The 22,119-nt window shown below is 41.3% G+C and overlaps 1 protein-coding gene across 5 annotated transcripts in view; it reads right to left on the reverse strand.

Annotated features, from left to right (window-relative positions):
* phf14 (PHD finger protein 14) overlaps positions 1-22,119 on the reverse strand; it is a 102,728-nt gene that overhangs the window by 54,747 nt on the left and 25,862 nt on the right. For 3 of the 5 annotated variants that reach the window (XR_004334933.1, XM_032535293.1, XM_032535295.1), the window contains exons 10-14: positions 15,731-15,837; positions 10,567-10,662; positions 3,970-4,076; positions 3,501-3,632; positions 1,275-1,437 (exon numbers count right to left, since the gene is read on the reverse strand). Coding sequence is in view for 4 of the 5 variants with exons in the window: in XM_032535293.1 (XP_032391184.1) it covers positions 1,275-1,437; positions 3,501-3,632; positions 3,970-4,076; positions 10,567-10,662; positions 15,731-15,837 (605 nt within the window). In the remaining variant the exon portion in view is untranslated. The remainder of the gene's footprint in view (positions 1-1,274; positions 1,438-3,500; positions 3,633-3,969; positions 4,077-10,566; positions 10,663-15,730; positions 15,838-22,119) is intronic. The other 2 variants (XM_032535294.1, XM_032535296.1) reach the window with 1 other exon arrangement.

Below are 22,119 nucleotides of genomic sequence, written 5' to 3' on the forward strand. Positions count from 1 at the left end.
AAAAAAAAAAAGGGAATCCCTAGCTAAATGTGAGTGACGGAGTAAATTTGTAAGTGTGCAACATGCTTCCATGTAACATACTTCCACGAGGTGCCATGTATCCTCAAATCTGACAATATGTTAGCATCAGTTCTTTTAAAATACATTCAAAACCACGGAACTTTCTAGGGACAGTGTCTCTGGAGGGCAGAGAAGCAAATGTATAAACCCATGTAATGCCTTGCTTTATTCACAGAAATCTGTGTTTCAATTATTTCCCCCCAGGTTCTTCCCTCCCTGCTCCTGTATCCTGCCTCTGATCAAATGAAGTGATACAACAAAGGATAACAACATTTTGTCAGTCTGAGTGGATGCAACCTGCCTCGGCTCCACCGAGAACAAATCCACATCCGTTTGTGTTTTTCCCTACGGACTTGTGTCTTTTCTCCTGTAACAAAATCCTTTTGGTGACAAATGTTGATCTCTGCTCACAGGAACGCAATATTGCCTCGTGCAACTTTCCGATAACCTTAAGGAGCGAATGAGGCCAATGAGAACTCGAGTTGATTATTTGTAATCAATGCAGATCAATCAATTCAATTAAAACCGACAATAGCTGCACTCTGAATAGAGTGGAGGAAGAGTTTAGCACCCACATCTTTTCATTACTTTTGACACACATATAGATATATATATTTTTTTTTTGTTATCGTGATCGCAATATCAACTGGGACAATTTACAAATTGCGAAAGGCACCAACACATTGCACAAGAACTTTGTCTGTTAGTTAAAAGAAAATATCTGTCAAAACTTTTGTGTTGCCTTTCATGTTCAATTCAGTGTTCATTTTGTTCAATAAAAGAATGTTGGAAATGATTTGCTTTTTAAAAAGCGATATTACAAAATTTCATTTTAGACTTTTAGTTACAATTTCATTCACGTATTACGCTTTTTTTGTGAATCCAAGACTTTTGTACACTCCTTTCAAGCACCAAAACAGAAGAGATTTGAGAAATATTTCCGCTTTAGGACCAAATTATCTCTTTACAAATCGTTCTGAAACAATTTTGGGCATCACTATACATGAAACACATGGGGATCAGTTATATAAAAATACACTTAAAAGGAAAATTCAAGAAGATATCTAAAAATGCCTTTAGGCCTCAGAGGGTAAACATCTGTTTATTATTAATATCGTTTTGCAATTTTGAGCCACTTTATTGCATATTTTCCTTGTATCGTACAGCCCCGAACTTCTACTACAATCTGAAATCCCCCGTGTGACGATACACACCGTGCCTCTCACTTGATGTTTCTTGGGCTCTGGCGACATCTCCTGTGGGATGAATTTGATTGGTCCTTTGATCTGCCTCCTGGACCTCTTGGTACCGTCTGGTAGCGTCTCCATGGCGATATCGGCCTCGTCACTGCTGGCCTGGTCACACTCGGAGCATTGCCTAAGGAGTAGGAAGGAAGAGAACTCCTCTCACTGAACTGGATTGATTTTGTAATCACAACACAAATCTTTCGTCTTCACTACATCTTAAACAATTCTGTGAGAAAGGTCATCCAGTGACTTATCTAATGACATTCCCATCAGCCTCAGCTGTACTTTGTGTTTACTACTAATGCACTAATGTTAGCTGAACCACGCGCCACTCTGCTGGTAGCATTGATGTAGAAACTTGTTCAGGGATCATTTGTAGTTTTTCGGATGGATGTTGTTGTTTGATGTTGTTGTTTGTCACTGCAATATTTCAAAAATGTTCCGGAAAATGTATCCAGAGCCCCAGACGTTTAGCTAGCAGGGGAGCTAACCAGTAGAATAATTTCTTGCCGTATGCGGTGGGAAAAAACGTCCTTCTTGCTAAGGAACGATTCAAGCGCCGTCTTCCTCACCAATACACAACCCCAATTTGATCAAACTGAAATTTACTGGATCAAGTGAAAGTTACAATAGAAGGAATACAGTTTCAGAGAACAAGCAACCTCTGCTGTTTGTTGTACAGAAGAGAACAGTAGGCTGTAGTCTCTGTGGCTTTTTGTAAGTGCACAAGCGTGTAATTAGTTATGACTCAGCATCCACACATTTTTATCTTTCAAATGGTTTCTAATTTCCACCCAATAATCAAAAGAGCATCATGCTTAAAATGAATGCCAAATGAAATACAGCAGTCACAGACAGACTGTGTCAGACGAACACAAACAGGTCCTGTATTGTAATACCAGCTGCATCAATATTTCTTGAATTTACCAGAGAAAGAGAAAAAGCTTTTCTCTCTTTCTTCAAACAGTGGTACTTCATTCATGGAATATCTTAGAACTATCAAAGGTGGAAAAACAGATGCACTAAATCTCTCTAGATAAGGAACTGCAGTAGTTGAGAGAAGAGACTGACATTTCCACCATCTCAGCATCCATCATGTGATAATCCTGCTGCCACCGACGGGTCTCAAATGTCACCACTAATATGAATAAACAAACCCTGGATCCGGATGTGGTACTAACAGAAAGAGAACGATAATGGAATGCAATCCCTCTTCATATTCACATAATTAAGATGTTTTATGATGCAAGTATTCAGTAGGATTGTCAAATGTATCAATTCTCCATTTATGAAATGATGCATAACAGGGGTTTGACAGATCAAAAAACTCACAGTTCAGATCACGGTTTTGAGCCACGAATCGGATCAATTTTCCAATGAACGTATATATATATATTTTTAATGCTTAAAGAACTGACATAAAACACCGGGGAGCGGAGTTAGCTTTCCCGGGAAAAACAAAGGACTTTCAGCCCAGAAATGCATGTTCCTATGGAGTGTTAACTGTCGTCGCCGCATAACGCTCACGTTTTGTCACTTAACCGTGATATTAGCCGAACCACCCAGCAGCTCGCTGGGCCCTGTACCTGGCTAAAAGCCCCCTATTCTCAGGTAAGTCAACTACCAACTGATACTGATACAACAGAGCTGTAGTTGCCGTCAGGGCTTTCTGATTCACGTGAACAGCTTTTCAGGGCAACCCCCCGTAAAGACTACGGCCTATCAGCCTACTTAGATAACAAAGACAGTAAACATTTACATTATTTCACGCAATTATTATGGTTAAACTGTGCAATTAATCCGCAATTCCCATGCATTCAAATCGTGTTGTGTAGTGTTGATACGTACGTACCAAGGATCAACTACGATCTGTTACACCACAAATGGAAAAACAGCATGCCATGCATTTCATACCAGGGTGGCCCTACAGTATCCTAAATCTTGTCCATCTCTCCCTGTAACTTAAACTGAGCTTGTGGGCCACTATATGTAGAGTTGCAAAGTGGAACTATGTTGGTGCCACTGGTTCTGGAAGTAAAAAAAAAAAATCCCATTCTTTTTTCCCAACAGACAATTTTGTCAGGCTGAAAGTTAGAGCGCTCACTTTCGGTCCTATAGTTTTTGTATGTGTCCTTAGACAGTATTTGTCCCATGTATGGCTCCCAAACCCCCGCATGTCTTCATGTCTCTCACCAGTAGCTGTTCTTGGTCTTCTTGGGCATGCGTGTTAGTGGTGGCTCCAAGCAGCCCAGGTGGTAATAGAGCTTGCAGGTGTCACACAGTACCAGCAGATGTTGGTCCTGGTTCTTTTTACAGATGCCGCAACTGCAGGAAAACGTGAAATCAGGTGGGAGAAAAGGCTGGTCATTTGTTATTTAACCCAAAAAAGCTGTGTTTGAGAAACTGTGTGACAGATAAACCTTCTATATTTGTGTTTTACCATATACATAGGGATTATACAGATGTAGCCTCACACACTCAAACCCAAAATGGTCTAAAAAAACATTGATGGACATCTGCAGTAGAACACACGTTTCTGCCCCTGGAATTTAATATTTAAAACAAGTGTTCCCTGATTTCACTAGCATTACTTTATCATTTAACCATTTATCCTCAATCCTCCCAATCTGTCCTTAGAATCTCTCGGACACTTTGTGTTTACCTGTAGAGGATTGCTGGCAGGCTGGATGACTTCCCTGCGGTTCCTCCCTCCTTCTTGCTGGGCTTCCTTTCTTTTGGGGCTTTCAGAACAGCTGGGGTGTTTAGTTTCTGGTAAAAAACACGGAGGTGCACAAATGGTTTTGTGTTCCAGCTATGAGCATTAACAGAGACCATGTCCCTACCTATGATGGCCCTTACCCTTGCATCACAGTTTTCAGACCAATTGATTCTTTCTGTAACAGTTCTGATCTGAACGGTCTATGAAATAAGTGGATCTTTCCACTGTTATAAAAAAGGAATACAATTCTAATGTTTGCAATTGCTAAATCCTTTAGCTAGAACGGCTCATTAAAAGGCAACAGTTATTTAAATAATGGAGAAAAGCTTTTCTGAATACACAACAGGTTGAAGCACTTGGGCTACAGCAGCAGAAGCCAACGCTGTGTGCCACTCCTGTCAGTTAAAGGTCCCATGGCATTAAAATTTCACTTTATGAGTTTTTTTTAACATTAATATGCATTGCCCCAGCCTGTTTTCATTGCATGAGAAAATGGACATGTGGCATTGGAGCGGGTGAAAAGCGCCAATTGTGTGAGTCTCACAGTCAATGCGTGGGAATTAGTCCTGCTTCTCACTAGCTGATCAAGCCCCAAAAACATCAGCAGTTCCAAACTCCCTGTTTAACAGTTATGCATATCATGTCAACAATTTAAATCTATTAGCTGTATAATTTTGAATCAGGACCTCCAGTATTCATGGATCAATAGCTTACGTTACAGCTGGTGATTTTAATGTGTCAAATATATTTCTCCCCATTTAGGTGAATATCAGATCCGATTGCGATCAGATACCCAATATCAAAAGGACTGGGATTGGGGGGAAATCTGTATGTATGTATGTATGTATGTATAAAGATATACAAAGACCCAAGACTTTTTCTATGTACACAAAACAAAATATTGCTCATAAAAGTGTAAATCTGTGTGTTAGTGAACACTTCTCCTTTGCCGAGATAATCCATCCACCTCTAACTTACTAACAGACTTAGACAGTTTGACATTTTTTAAGAGGTGCAAGTCAGGCTACGGCGTAGGACCCGTGTCTCCACATACATACATACTTGGCCACAGAGTAGATTTAACGCAGAAGTATAAAACACCCTTTAGGGTTACCGACAAGTGACACTTAACTGAACACCTGCTTTGTGTTGGCTGAGAGTTTAGACTGTCCAAATAAAGTGCTTGCCAAAGCAGAGTTCCCTCCCAGCAGAGTTGTGAGCAAAAGCGAAGGGAACCTGTTGCATGTTTCAGGTGAAAAGCAGCACCAGACAGCCAGTTTATTCTCCTCTGTATCTCAGGTACATTGCTGCCACGCAGGTTAATTAGAAAACTTATCTCGTAGGGACCCAGTCTGTCACTAAACAGACAAGGTTTTCCCTGAGGAAGCTCTAATCTGGGCGCGCTCGCTCTGCCTGCAGCGCTGAGGGAGCGTCCCCGCGGGGAGGACTGATAGATGGGGGGACAGGGTGACCAAAGCACAAGGGGCTGCTATCTCCTCAACCTGGACTGGACTGGTCTGCCTGCATCCGACCATGAGGAAGTGTCTCTGCTGCTGATATGGAGCAGTTTCAACAGTGTTAACACGCTTTATCAGACAGATGAAGACGTTTAAAGGTACAGATTACAAATAGAGAGTGGAAACAGCCAGGTACACAGACAAGCTTAAAAGCTGTCTCAACTCAAACTGTACAGACCTGGAGCAAACTTGGAACTTTCTGAGAACTTTTCTTCCTATTCAGTACGGTAAAATAATAAATATCAAATTGTGGTGCAAAAGGTTCCTTGAAGAAAAGCTCTGCAAAGGCAAGTGTTACTATTCTTCATAATACTGGAAGTCAGCAACCAATCAGGGCTGAAGTATTGGAGTTAGATTTCTTTTTTGCTTTTGATGTTTTTTTCTGTAAACCGACTTTTTTGATCTCCTCCTAGACCGTGCGACCAATCTTTATAAAACTTGGTAAGAAGCATCTCTAGACCGACCTGACAAAAAAATAACAATTAAATATTTTTAATCAGATAACAACTGTGAAAATTACGCACAAAAATTTGTGTAGCTAGCTACGAAAAACACAAACTTTGCCATATCTCAGCCAAAATAAATGGTATCAATGCGGAACTCTTTTGCTATTTATAGGGGGCGCTACAAGTACAAAAGGTTTATATCTCATGAACGCATCATCCGATTTTTAGGAAATGTGGAAGGTACCATCTAGGGCCACTCCTGAGGCCACGCCTACAGTGGTGTATGGATTCGTCAAAGTGGGAGTGGCCTATAGGACCCACGCTTGGATTCACCACTTACAGTAAAGTAAGCAACTTTAAATTTACAGTGTATATGTACAATGGCTTGTGGACCTCACCTACCCAAAAATACACTTGTAAAACACAAGGTGGAGCCATAATTACATCAAACGTGTTTTTGAATATTACCCCCACAATACACACTTGAAAACCTTGTATCCATCCGATCTGCACAAAACTTGGTCCGTAGCATCTTCAGACTGACCTGACTAGAAGTTATCAAAAGAATTTAAGTTAAACTAAAGTTAAACTATACGCAATTACCGACCAAACAAAGTTTTGTACCTAGCTACCAAGTACAAACCTCAGCATATCTCGGCTGATTGAATAGGCATCAGGGTAAAACTTGGTACTATTGTTCGATACTGTATTCCAAATTTGGTGAAGATCGACCATAAGGGGGCACTATAATCCACAGACGCGTTTCGCTAATAACTCCATGTATTTAAATGGAACATTTGCAATTTCTCTGCTGTAGTAATAGCTATCAACAAGAAACGTGTGATGCTTGTTCAGGCTGATCCGAGGCTCTGAACCTCTCAGTATAACTCAATCAATGTTAATGTGAAATTTGCCAAGGCAATGTACTACAGACACTGAAGCTCCCACCTCACAATATTTGCGCCCTGGGTATCACTTTTGGGTATTGCTTTTTTGGGCGGGTCGTCGGGGGGTGACTCACGCCATTCTCAAACATTAGCTTTCTAGTAAGTTAGTTAAAATTGTTTTGGCGAGGAAGAAAACAATCGCCGATCATCTCTTCAATGGTGAGTTGCCTTACTATGTGATGGCAGGCGTATTGCTCAGTGCAGTTTAGAGTTTGTAGTTGTTTATATGAGCGGTTCTTGAGAAAGCTGCAAGCAGCAATACCACAGGCCAAGCAATTGGCCCAAAATTGCCTGTAGTGAGACCAAAAGTTATGGGACTGACTTAAAATGAGCAGGTAACAGTACCTAAGCTAATAGACACCCTAACACTCGTTAATCAGGTGCAAATTATTTATTGAGGATAGTTTAACTGCAGCAAAGGACTCTAAGGCCAAGACTTTCAAAGGACAATGCTGGAGCAAATACTGGCAGTGTACACAGCAAGAGGGCGTGTTGGCCTGGTCAACCATATTAACAAATCACCTGTTTAAGCCCCTTTGTTTGTTGGTTTTGGCCTCTTGGTCGCCCTCAGTGCCCCCAAAGCACCTTCAGTTCTGAACGGTGCCAGATGCGTGGACCCCGGATATCAGAGATGGGGACTCGAGTTTGAGAATCAGCACTTCAGACTTGACTTGAGACATGTCCTCAAAGGACTTCAGACTTGACTTGGACTTAAGATGCAGGACTCGTGAACAATCTATATTTTTTGCAAACGTCTGAAGAGCTCTATGTTATTCCCCTCCCTGCGTAACCTCTGACCTACCTATGTAACCCGTAATGTTTCTGCTGCGCGTGGCCACACGTGACAGATGACAACAAACATGTTGAGCGCTCTGGCAGCTGCCCAAACAAAAGACGCGCTGCATTCTAAATATGTGGTATCAAGATAAAGGATTCTGGCCCAACCACATCTCATTTTATCAGGCACCTGCAAATTGGCCATCTAACATTAGCTTGCTTCTTTCTCTTTCTTTTCTATGACCTACGGGAGGTTAACTCTGACTGTCGTTGGTTAGAAGTCAAGAAAAGATGAATGAGCATTTGTTTATATATATATATATATATATATATATATATATATATATATATATATATATATATATATATATATATATATATATATATATATATATATATATATATATATATATATATATATATATATATATATATATATATATATATATATATATATATATATATATATATCTGCAATGTTCTGAGCAGCCTGAATGGAACGCAGCAGGAGATACAACATTCGTTATAACCACGAGAGATGTGAGACTTCACCTCTATCTCAAAGACTTGACTTGGGCTCTAGCTCAGAGACTTGTGAGAATCTCTGCCGGATATATGCTTGCATGTCTAGTCAATTCTAGGCATTTTTTTTTTTCTGATCGACACTAAACTGGACTAGACTGTAACACTTATCCCTGACATAATATTTGCTGCCTTGTAGCTGTTTGTATCTCATGCCATTTATGCAAACAAGTGTAAAATGTCTTCTAAGTGTTTTCTTGTGAAGTTGCCAGGAGCGCTAAACTTCCAGGAGTATCAGGAACAAAAGGACTGACTTGTGTACTGGAAGAGGGATGAGAGACCCAGTTGGGGACATCAATAATTCCTGCAAATGCACAGGCAGGATGACAAATAGGAGATGAAAATGTGGCAGATAGATGACACAAAAGCATGCGGTGCTGTGACTGATGTTGCTACTTAAATTGTGCGTGTTCATAATTAGGTGATTTATGGTGGTCATTGCAGATTCACTGCCAGACCCCTTCTAGTTCATGTCCATTCTGCTGCCTTGCCAACGCATTAACATCATTTTGCCATTTATCAGCACGGCTCATACTCTCAACGACCGTACTTTTAATAAGGTTTTAAATGGATTTAGCTGGTACTTATATACATAAAACTCCAAAAGAGTGACTACACTGTCCCAGGCACCAAGGTGGGAATATCAGTTTTCTTGAATGATTTTAGGTAAGGGGTCAGAGTTTGCAGCTTCCTCTAAACCTTGATGTCAAGACACTAGTGACTGCTGTGAGTGACTAGAAAATACTGACTAAAGATCTACTCAGGTATGTATGGACGGGATTACCGTGCAAATTTGCCATGTCGGTTTCATTTTTCGCCATTTTCCGGTTATATGATAATATTAATCTCATGCGGCTCGGCATCTCTGTGATTTGGGGTCACATTTCTGTTGGGCAAGGTTTTTTGCCTTCTCCTCCCCTTCCTGCCTTTTTTTTCTTCCAGGCCAAGCATTATGGATGCTGTTTTGGCAATTATGAATTTGTTTTGACGGCATTTTGGTTGCAAATTCAGGAGGCTCATCTCGCTACACAGCATGGAGACCCATTGCAAAAAGATCAAGCTCAAATCCATCAGAAGAGCAAAATCTCAAAGAATGATGAGATAGATGACATGCCGGCTCAAAGAGGCTCGCACAGCCTTGACTCCATATCCGGGGATAATATCAGTAAATTTTAATAAAAAACAGACTTTGTACTTTTCCGTGGTAATGCGCCGCATCTCATATTCAGTCCCATTCATTTTCTCTATAAGGATTTTGCCCCGCCTTAATTTCTAAACCATCCATGGTAGCCTGACCATGAGCACAGAGATTGTGAAATGAAAGTTTCTGCTACTGTAGACGCTAGAAGTCTGTAGGAAATCAAGAAAAACATGTTCAATTTGCGATCTTATGAAGAAATACTACACTGCCCACAATCCTTAACAGTGACGTCTCTGATTGGTGGAACTCGCTGTTACCATGGAAATCTTTAGACATTGCTGCTGTTCTAGCAAGCAGTTGCCGAACCTGCTGAGAGGCTGAGGGCTTGTGATTGGTGACAAATCTCCATAATAGAGGCGTTGTGAAATACAAAACATTTTCGAAAAAGGGCATTTAAAAGAAAGACTTTAATCATTAAATAATAAGCGACTAAATTAAACTTTTAACTATAACATTTCATAATACCGAGTTCTACTTCATGTATATATTTTACTCTATTATCTGATCGATTACTTCCAAAATACGTACCAAACATTTTACAAAAAACCTGATTTTGTTTTAAGAAAGCCGTGTTGGGCCGACGCTGCTGGTTTATCATCATAAAAACCTAAAAGCCGCAGGACGACATTATTTTCTCGGGGACAACCTAATGTTATTGAGCGTAAATTCAAGTTCTAGTCTGTTACAAAAACCAAAAAACGCATATTCAGACATAGTGGTACATCTTGGCAATTGGTTGCCATAGGAACAAGAAGCTTGAGACGGCTTTTACTTCCCCACTGTCTGACTTTATGGCAAATGACAGGTCAATCAGTTAGTAGCAAATGAAAAGGGTTTTATAAAAAGCAGGGTTATTACAGACTGCAGTATCAACCTACATGAGGGCTGCTACTCGTAATCTGGATAACTCTCCATCACAAATACTTGCTACGCTAAAAAAGGAAATCTATAAACAAGAGTGTTCCGTCAACTTTCTCAACAACTAATCTGTGCGTGGAGAGTAGGATGAAGGGTTGGAGGGGACAGAAGAAAGGGGAAATGGTGTGTGAGCAGCAAGTGGGGGGTGGTACCTGGCCCAGGATGCCCCCCAGAAGAGTCCACATGGCCTGGCCTTCACTCCGCAGCTTCCCATTCACATTCAGCAGCTCCTCCAGGAACTCACAAAGCTGCAGGAGGGAAGAGAAGACCACACACACACACACACACACACACACACACACACACACACACATTAATGTTACATAAATTCCTACACATTTTACATTGTTAAAGGTCTATCAGTACCTACTTCCCTACCAACCTATCCAATTTTTAAAGATTCTTGTAACCTGCAGTTATCTGGGATATGTAAGGAAATGGTAAAATGGTGTATGTTAAAAGCAGCCGAAAGCAGAAACATTAAATAAACACGCAGCCGCCTAAACCTTTAGCCATACCCACTTCACAACATTTACTTACATTAGCACAACGAGCCGATTGGCGTGCGTGTCGGCCACACTATGGCGAGCAAAATGAAACGGCGCTAGATGATCCGCCTGCGGGTCCCTGGTTCGCTATGACAGCACTGGTTGCGTAGTCGTTGTTGCGTCGTTGTGAAGGGAAACGCACATTCAACAGCTTGACCCTGATGTGCCGATCACTGGGAATGGAAAAAGCAACCCCTATTTGCTTTTTAAATTTTTATGGCATAAGAGATGCTTTTCAGTTTTATAGCCTACGGGGACCTATGTATGTTCAGTTTTAGAACAGTGTAGTGCAATTTAATTGAATACAATGGCTCAGGACACTTCTCATACAGAGCACATTGCTCTATATTTACAGAAGTGTTTGAAATATCCCTTGTTTTTCTAATGAAAATAATTTATCAAAGTTGCCAGTGGGCAAAATGCAACATCAGTCCCCAGCATGAGGATTTTGTCTTTGTCATCTGCCCCTCTGTCTGTTAAAAGTAAATGTTTGTTTGTCTTTGTTTGTTGCAATTTTTTTCTGCTGCACAGAACCATGAGTCCTAAACCGTAACTGTGGCTTCTGTGTAACATTACCTTAATTATTACAAAAGTAAGTGTGATTTCTAAATTGGGATGTCCCTCTTGTTTAGGGTTGGTTACCGAAACCTGGTGCTAATACGGCACCGGTGCCTAAACGACCGGTATCTGCTGGACCGCTGCTCTCTGATGCTCTGAAACAGACGTTAGAGGCAACAGAAGCATCGCTGCACGTGATGCCAGTTAACACTTCACTCGACAGCAGGTAGCGTTAGTCTATCATCTATTGTGTCACACACCCACTCCATGGCTTGTTGCTCAATCACAGGAGCACTTTCAGTGACAGACTCATTCTCCCAAAATGCACTACAGAGCGCCACAGGAAGTCATTCCTGCCTGTGGCCATCAAACTTTTTAACTCCTCCCTCTAAATGTCTGACACACACACTTAGAGAGGTTGAAACTGGACAATATTATCTGTATTATCTGTTTTGTGCAATAACACTGGCCTGACATGTGTGCAATTCTCAACTACTGCAATAATTATTATTATTATTATTATTATTATATTATTATTATTTTACTTTTCATCATTCCAAATCCTTAATTATGTTAATTATGTAAATAATGTATAATAACATTCCTTTATGTAAATACCGTACGTATCCAATTCCTTATATTTCTTTGTATTTCTACTCTATAATATTTGTGCAACTGCAACACGGAGTTTCCCTTCGGGGATCAATAAAGTATTTCTGATTCTGATTCTGATATTAAACTAGAAATTTACCGAATTTCTTATATATCATTCACATTAACATTTTCCGGATTGGCTAGGTTAACAGATGATTTAAACATTGTGAACATTAACAGAACATATGAACATGCTAAACAAACATATATACAGGCAACATTTAAGGTCAGTCTTTGAGGGCTAAAATAGGTAGCGCGTGGCTACCATGACGGCAGCCATGCGCTCTGTCACAAAACGCCCTCAGACCTCAGGATTAAGTGCCCGTTTTTCTTCTAATGTCTTCTTTCAACTAACACAAAAAGTGTTGTTCTCGATATGTAGCAGTCTTTTGCGATGTGTTTATTGCACCAGTTGATAATGCGATGACACATCATGAAGCCCTACTACAACCCAGCCTTATAAATATTAGAATGTCTGCAGTTGTGCCATTTCTGATGCAGGTGAACCTTTTATCATTTTGCAGTGTAAGTGTAAGTTCAACACTTATGATCTCTGCAAGAGTTGCGCCTTGTGCCACAAAGTAAACCTTGTTCTGGGCTCTGCTAATATAAATCAGTCAAAGCCAGACTTGTAATGGCATTCTTCCACTGGCATTTTCTCCAAGGCCAAAGTCATGTAAGAGCAGCTCAAGCAGAGCAATTAGCAACACACACTCCATTAATAACGCTTAACACGCACGGCAGAGGAGTGGACGCAACATTAACTCTTGTGACTTTTACTCTGCCGCTCTATTCCCTTCCTCATGTTGACAGATGGCGCGGCTGACTCGACAGAGGTCACATGTTTGAGGAGAGATGAGAAAAAGGCTCACACAGGATTCTATTTTTTTTTATCATGTAGCACAGTAAAGCCATATCTATAGTGGTGACATACTTGCACAAATTGAGCTAAACAAGCTAAACATTGTCGATAAGAAACGGAGGGAACAAATGAGGTAGGGTGGCCTACAGTACAGTATCTACTGTAAAACTACATTATACTTGACATTCAGATTGGTTGCATTTTGTTTGACATTTCCTGATGTTAAACTCAAAGTTTAAGTTATTGTGCTGTGCCCCAAACATGTCCGAAACACATTATCTAAAGATATAGCTACTGTCTGTTTTCACCTGTGCAACATTACAAAAGGTAGGCCCATCCTGTCTCAAAAAGATGCAGAAAAATGAGTCCATGCATTTGTTACTTCGAGCCTTGACTATTGTAATTCCTCATTATCAGGTTGCTTCAATAAATGCCTTCAAATTCTCCAGTTGTCCCTAAATGCTGTGGTGCGTGTACGGACAGTAGCTAAGAAAGAGACTGTATTTTCTCCCATATTACGCTCATATAAAATCCAGGATTGAATTTAAAATCCTTCTGCTGACCTACAAAGCTCTTAATGGTCAGACACCATCATATCTTAAAGAGCTCATAGTGCCCTATTGCCCCACTAGATTACTGCGTCCACAGAATGTAGAGTTATGTACTTATGAAGAATGGGAGCCAGAGCCTTCAACTACCAGGCTCCGCTCCTGTGGAACCAGCTCCCAGTTTCAGTTTGGGAGGCAGACACCGTCTCCACATTTAAGAGTAAGCTTAAGAAGTTTTCCTTGGAGTCAGTCATCAGTGTGTTTACATGCAGTTTAGAAAAAACTATTATATTCGGGTTAAGGCAATACGCCAATTTCTAAAATGGATGTTACCACCTTACCCCGGTTAAAATCGGAGTTCTAATAACCCAGTTAACAGACCTTAAGAACTACTTCAGTAAGGGATTATTTGTGCATGTATACACCTTAATCGGGGTATAATCTGGTTAAGCGTCTCCATATGCATCTAGCGAGAACACTGTGCTTTCCTACATTCCTGCCTTTCTGTGTAAAGTTTACATATGTCAACTGAAAGAAAAAGCTAATTGTGCGTTAACAGAGCGCCATCTACTGTACAGGAAGTAGAGTAACTACTCACCTGGCTACTGCTGAGCATGTAAACACACTAAGCTGCCCTCTCCTCCTCTCTCTCTCTCCCCATCTATATGCATCCTTGTCCCATTAATACTAGAACCAACAGGCATTTTAAGGGTATTATAAGCACCACACCTGACATTTGTTTGCGCTGGTGGACCATTAACGCGTCATCAGTTTCCACCTCCATGACGTAATCTTGGATTTCTACAACCGATAAGATATAGAATATATAAGATTTGAGTTGGCTTTTATCTTTAAAAAAAGTTATGGCCGACTACAAGCGCAAGCTTGAATGTCTGTGGGTTTGAACGTCTATGACAACGTGTATCTATAATTAAGTTTTCATGTTGATGTTGATGGTGAAATGTGTGAGAGGCATCATGATACGCTGTGGCTTCATTTCCCATCCTCACCATCTGCGTTGCCATTTTCCCCGTCTCCAAAGCGCTCGTATGCATGGGTCAGAATTGACCTACTGGTGGGCACATTCCACCAGAAAGTTAGTTTATATAGATCACACTTTTGCATGGGAAGTGGAGTTCACCTCTTTCAGGCCCCGTTTTGTGCGTACGCAATGGTTATAAATAAGACCCAAGGGCCTCATGTATAAACGTTACCTATGGTTTTCACAGACACTTTGTAATGTATAAAACTCTGAATGAAAAAATCCATTTATATTTTCAGTTATCCTCTGTATTTCCCATGGATGAAATATGACTCACTGTGCAACAAAAAGATCGGCACGGAAAAATGCATTAGCGTCTGTGAGTCTGTAGTTGCGGAGGCTCAGACATCCACGGTGAACAGGAGGCGGGACGCACGGATCCATCTCCCCAGGAACAAACCCTGATTGATCCCGTGGATGATTTGTAGGCTATGTAAGTGAACATGGTGGACCCGGTCCACCAAATACTGGGCCGTCTTGATTCTGCACATATCTCTGTTACTGTAGTCCTATTTACTAGTTCATTTTTTCATCCATGTGTGGCGCAGCGGACCCGTGTCACCTGCTATGGAGACGCTGGCCTCGCTGACCTCTCCTCCTCTGAGTCGGATCTCCCTCGCGCTGGACTCAGTTTCACTAAGTCTACTAACACTTAGAAAATAAATGGCATTGCATCAGTGAGTTCAAACTGTTTATTGTGCGTAATTTGGACTGACACTGAGATGCATGTTGCTGTATCTGCTGTGGGGCTGCCACTAGTGGCTTGATTTCCACTTCGACATTAGACTTTTATTTTTATTTCTGCCATGGTTTGGTGCATTCACTGCCCGGCCACCATTTGCCACTCTGGGCATTTTCTTTTATTGCTTATCCGTGATGACAAACCTCCAAACAGAACATTTCTTCGTCACAAGAAGTTCGTGGTAACTGCGCAATCTTTTATACATGAGGCCCCAGGTGTTTTCCTCTGTGGTGATAATTCTTGTTCGCATTGTTGTGTTCGTGTAATTATTTTTGTGTGAATAACTGCCTAATAATGATACTTATTATAAAGTATATATGTTATAATGACCCATTTTCTGTGGTCTGGACTGTGCTGCTCACCTTGTTGTACTCCACGTGCAGTTTTTCTTGCTCGCTCTCCAGCTTGTCTTTTAAGTTCTTCTGTTCAGAGATGTTGTCCTGGATCTGGATCATTCGCATGTTTCGCTCTGAATATCAATGGGACAAAAATCAATAACACGATCACAATCTATACACAGGAAAAAAAGCACATGAGAGAGTGTACTGATGGCAGATAGGCTCTCTGCTGCAGGCTAATGGAGTGTGCTCTCAAGGTTACTGGGATGGCGTCTCACGCATCTGGCATCACAATCATTTATTTGGGGAGAAAATGCCTTTACACAGCATCTAAACAATAATGTAACTTGTACAACAGGTAAAAGATATACAGCAAGATTTTTTCCTGCCATAATGAGTCTTAGGTGCAACACCCTAGTCGTGTTTGGAACATCTAAGCTTTTGAATGAATGTGAAATAAACCAACTAAAGCACCAAAACCACGAAAAAAGCTTAAAACTAACAAAGAATTTTATCATATCTAATGATTGTAGTTGGACTTCTTTAGCTTTAAGTCATCCTACATCCAAAATTTCAAATTGCATTTATTTGTCATTTCAAGACCCCCCCCCCAAAAAAATTATGCGCACCTAAGTCTCCCACAAACCTATGGAAAACACTGCACAGTATGGAGATAAATACTAAAACCATTTTAGCTTTGGGGAAATTACAATCATGATACCAGACTTCATTCCTGCGCTTTGGATCTAAAAAATAAGATTATAAAAGATTAGAAGTTTCCTAAAATGTCATTGATGCTTTAACTGCATATCTATAAATGGAAGTGCATGGAGCACAAGACAACCACAAGAGCAAACATACAGATAAGCATCACGTTTTAAGCCCAGTGCTCATCTTCTGGCAGCTGTAAAGGAGAATAGAGGAGGAAATGAAAACAGTGCTGCTTGTGTCCCTGCTGTTTTTTTTTTAAATACAAGCTGACTGCTCTAGATATTTTGTGTGTATTGTATACAATAACTACATTTAAAATGGCATTTACACCTGTGCATTTGCTTCTTTCTTTTAAAAGTCCCATGACATGGTGCTTTTTAGATGCTTTTATATAGGCCTTCGTGGTCCCTAATACTGTATCTGAAGTCTCTTTATATAGACCTTAGTGGTCCCTAATACTGTATCTGAAGTCTCTTTATATAGACCTTAGTGGTCTCCTAATACTGTATCTAAAGTCACTTTTATATAGGCCTTAGTGGTCCCCTAATACTGTATCTGAAGTCTCTTTTATATAGACCTCAGTGGTCCCCTAATACTGTATCTGAAGTCTCTTTTATATAGACCTTAGTGGTCCCCTAATACTGTTTCTGAAGTCTCTTTATATAGACCTCAGTGGTCCCCTAATACTGTTTCTGAAGTCTCTTTTATATAGACCTTCGTGGTCCCCTAATACTGTATCTGATTACCTCATAATGAGCAAGATTCCAGATCTGCCCATCTGAGCTTTCATTTTCTCTAAGGCAGAGCAGGATACCCAGGGCTCGGTTTACACCTATCTCCATTTCTAGCCAATGGGGGACCATAGGCAGGCTGGGAGAAACACATAGTAATGTTAAAAAACCTTAAAGTGAAATTGTCATGCCATGGGACCTTTAAGAAATGCTCTGCCTTAATTCTGAAAGAATAAAAGCGCTGAGTGGTTAGAAAGTGTTTTGTTGGTTAGTAAGCAGAAGGGAGGGAGAGGTGACGGGATGAGGAGGGAGGGAGGGGTGAGCTAGCCTCCATTTTGTCTGACAATACTTCAAACATCAACAAGAAGGGACATCAATCCAACATCGCTTAGAGCAGTTAGCTAACATTAGGTGTCGTTAGCTAGCTTACAGTAACTTATTGCTGGGGTCTTCATTTTATTTTTCAGGTCATTCCACTTTAGTGTGTTGTGTTATCTTTATACTGGCAATTGTGTGTCCAGCCAACAGACCAACTGTCTCTCTCACTCACTCTTTTCTTTACTGTCTCGTTAGGCCACAGCGCACCGCAGGACAGGATGTTTGGAGGTTTGTTTGCACCGCACCCGGTAGCACCGGCCTCTAACAGGGTATCCAAGTCCCGCCCACACACCTGCACTACCAATCAAAGATTCAAGATTCAAAAAGCTTTATTGTCTAATATGTTTTTTGTGGAATGCCTATGACGGCTTAACGGCTTGCCTGGCTATCCTAGCCAGCTTTCTCTTGCATCTGGGGCAGCTGTGGCTCAGTGGTAGAGTGGAAGGTTGGTAGTTTGATCCCTGGCCCTGCAGTTCCATGTCAAAGTGTCCTTGGGCAAGACACTGAACCCCAAGTTGCCCCCGATGCTGCGCCATCGGAGTGTAAATGTGTGTGAGTGTTTATCTGATGAGCAGGTGGCACCTTGTTCGGCAGCCTCGGCTGCAGTGTATGAATGTGTGTGAATGGTTTCTGTACTATGTAAAAAGCGCTATGAGTTGCACTAGGAGAGCACTATATAAAAACAGTCCATTTACATTTGTTTGGTAGGAAGCTGAACCTAGATGTGATGTTGAAAGCGATGACAGACTGTGACTGGTATACTCGGGATAGAATGACCTTACTTACTTCAAATCATTTAAGCCTTCTGAGGAGACTTTTTGTAAATTGTGTCAACATGCAGGGTAAAGGTATGAGGACGGTCTGGTGTGGATAGTGGGTGAGGCGTATTAAGCAGTCGGCCCCTATGGAAACACAGTTCCTTGGTCTTGGTGGTGTTAAGCTCCTGTGAGCTTCTCTTGAACAAAGTGCCATTGTGTTGACGTACTGCTTGTAAGTGGCCTGGGAGTTGTCATCAGTGATGGCCACCAATGCCATGTCATCCGCGTACTTAAATAGCTTGAGTCCGTTGCTGCTGCAGGTGATCTCATTTATAGAGATGGAGAATAGGACAAGTGACAACACAGCCCTGGGGCACTCCGGTGTTTAAAATAGTGTTGGTGGACTTAAATTCATTAACCCTCACATGCTGTGGTCTGTCCTTTAAAAACAACCATCCTCCAGAGTGTCAATTCAATTCAATTCAATTGTCAGAGTTGGGTTTACTTGCAGCGGTTGGAGGCGGTGCATAAGAGTGTTGATGCTTGCTGTACTGAATGCAGAAGAGACATCCATAAATAAGATCCTGATTACAGAGTTGGGAGAGTCAAGGTGTCTTGTTACAGTGTCCAGAAGAGTCAGGCTGGCATCCTCTACACCTCGCTTTGATTTATAAGCAAACTGTAATGGGTCCAAACTCTCCGAGCATGGTGATGAGTTCACCTGCAACATTTCTCTCCATGCATTTGCAGAGGATGGCGGTAAGCGCCATGGGTCTGAAATCCTTCATTGCTTTGACGTTGGGTCGCTTGGGAACAGGCATGAAGGTGGTTTCCTTCTACGGAAGGAACAGCTAGAAAACATCAGCTAGATGAGGTGCACACTCCTTTAAGATGCGTTCCATTAGTCCATTTGGGCCAGGAACTTTGGCTTAGTTTTAGAATGGAGACAGGTAAAGATGGAGGCAACCCTCTTCTCCTCCACACAGATGGATTCAGAGCAATGGCTCATGTTGTGTGTGGATCCAACCCTCAGTAGGATCTGCATTGTTGAACCTGGCATAGAAAGTATTCGGCTACTCTGCAAAACAGCAAGATCTGGGCATTGGATCGTGCCAGCATTCTGAGTCCTGCCCATCATGGTGTTAAGACACTTCCAGGCATCACTCACATCTCCCCTAGTGAACCTATCCTCCGTTGTGTTCTTGTAATTAAGCTTGATCTTTTGCTTTAGCTCTTTTCTGAGATCTTGGACAAGTTGTTTGTCTCCTTGAATAAAAGCTAATTTCTTCAAATGTAGACCGTGTTTGATCTCTTTTTTTAATCCAAGGCTTGTTATTACCAAAGAGCTTGACTTGTTTAGATGGACTGACACTGTCTGCACAGAATGATACATAAGAGCAGATGGACTCATTAAGTGTGTTCAAGTCCCCATTGCAGGCCTCAAAGAACATTTCCCAGTCTGTGAGCTCAAAGCACCCCCTCAGCCTTTCTACAGATTCAGTATTCCAGACTTGAATAGTTTGGTGTTTTTTAATTTTAATTGAGGCAGTAGTAATATCACATTATGATCTGACAGACCAAGGGCAGGATGGGCCTTGGATACATATGCACCTGGAATGTTTCGAAAGCATAAATCAAAAACATAAAAACATTAAAAGCTGATGTGACATACTGCTCTAATTGGGGGAGAAATGGGGTGAGGTCACAGCTGTTGCCCAAGCAAAAACACGGGCTGATCAAATGCCCTGGAGATGGCATTGTTCTAGCATTCTGCAACACCACCATAATTTCATAGTGGCGAGAGCAGTGCCTCTTACGAACAGTGTAGTTTGTTGCCCACCTGTCATTAACAGCTATGCAAATACCGCCCCCGTTTCCCGATCATAGCAAATTAATGAAAACCCATTAAGACGTTATGCAATTTCATTAAATTACATGTCATTTAGCTGACGCTTTTATCCAAAGCGACTTACAATTGCTATATACTGTATATTTAGTATAACTGTGACACCACAACCTGCGGAGGTCCAGATGGCTCATTTAAAAGGCACAGTTTCTGGGAATGCGGGCTGTTTGCATTTCTCTGTGGATTGAGCCTTTTAATACTTTCACAGTATTTATATAGCATATCGACTTACTTTATAATCAAGGAAGTTATGGAAATTTTATATTTTAGAATAAGGGACCTTAAGTTTCTACATGGGACCAGTTCTATAGGTTGTCATGAATAGTCATGAAAATAAAGAAAACGCATTGAATGAGAAGGGGGTTCCAAACTTTTGACCTGTACTGAACGTCAGAGGTCACACACTTCTGGAGCAACTAGGGATTAAGTGTCTTGCTCAGGGACACATTGGTTAATGTGTTACAGTGGGAATCGAACCCAGACCTCCCACAACAAAAGGTTCAACCGTCTTATGTGCATGGATTGCACATTTGACAAAGTGAAAGCAGGAAATGGAAGCTTACTTCCTCGTCTTCTTCTCCTAATTCCTCCTTGTGACCCTTGTTTCCTCCGTATCCTTTTCCTCAACAGGATTTTCGGTATGAGATCCAGTTGGCCTGGTGTTATTGACTGGCGAGCTTGTAGCTGCAGAAGGTCCACTCTGGCATAGATGCATCTCTGATATTTCAATTGAGATGGTCCCATCAAAATTCTCATAACTTGATGCAGATGGGTTTTAGCATCTGCAAACGCAGATACACCCATTGCCATTGTTGGTAGTGTCGGTAAATTATGTATAATATAATTAAATATATTATTTATAGCCTTCAATCACGAGTCGCTCAAACAGGAGCGCCCAGGGTGCTGGGAGTCAATCACAGCGGTCAATCATGACGTTTGACCCCGTTTTTATAGCATTAAATAACAAAAACCAAACTTATCAGAGAAATTTACACTTAAGAAAACCATCAGCGTGATCAGAAATACCTAAAATGACAGAAACCTCTTTAGGACAAATTTATTTGACGTGTCCTTTGATTTTTGGTGTGGCCCATGCCCCGTCCACTAACATGGACCTGGAGAACTTTGTTGTGTAATATGGATGCTGATTTTTCTTTTGCATTTGGTTTCGGGGTCATAAAGGTGCAGTGTGTTTGACCGTCGGCCACGGTACTGAGCAGATTCCCCTGCTCCCTGTGTTCCTTCTTCATAGCTGCTCGAGGTGGAGCCATTTTCTAATAGTTTGGACTTGCAATTAATAAAGAGAGAAAAGCTGCACTTTAACTTTTTATGGGCATTTTCTATTCATAGTTCGACCAATATCGTGATGTCTCATTATAGGATCGTCTAGCAATAGCAACAATGCTGTATGGTGATATTTTGGGATTATATTGTGAGCCATGTACTGTGTATGGTATGGTACTCTGTGATTCCCAGACCTACCACGGAGCGCACAAGTTCCAAGCCAGACACGCAGAACCCATGCATCCCCATGCATCAACAAGAGAAACCTTCTCATTAAAAGAGAAAGAATCACAGTGCACCCTGGCGCGGTGTCGGTGCTGGGATCTGAAGCGATCTCCAAACCGTCCTGATTTACTTGAGTCGATCAAACTAAATTGACTGATTCAATCCCCAATTCAAACGGCGGACCTCGGCAACATGTCTATCTGTCCTGCGCTGCTCTATAGCTGCCATGTAGCACTCCTCTTTGCTGCAGCAGCCAGACAGCCGCCTCGCCATGGAGACAGTAAAGGGGGGGCGGGGGGAGAGTTTTGAGCTAATTGTTGTCTCATTTGTGGTAAATAAAAAATTCATCAAATGAAGTGCTTAACATCAAGATGCTGTAACATCAGCTGCAATCTGGTTGCTATGGTTACGAATTACGTC

Source organism: Etheostoma spectabile, chromosome 14, assembly GCF_008692095.1.
Source record: "Etheostoma spectabile isolate EspeVRDwgs_2016 chromosome 14, UIUC_Espe_1.0, whole genome shotgun sequence".
NCBI classification, from domain to species: domain Eukaryota; kingdom Metazoa; phylum Chordata; class Actinopteri; order Perciformes; family Percidae; genus Etheostoma; species Etheostoma spectabile.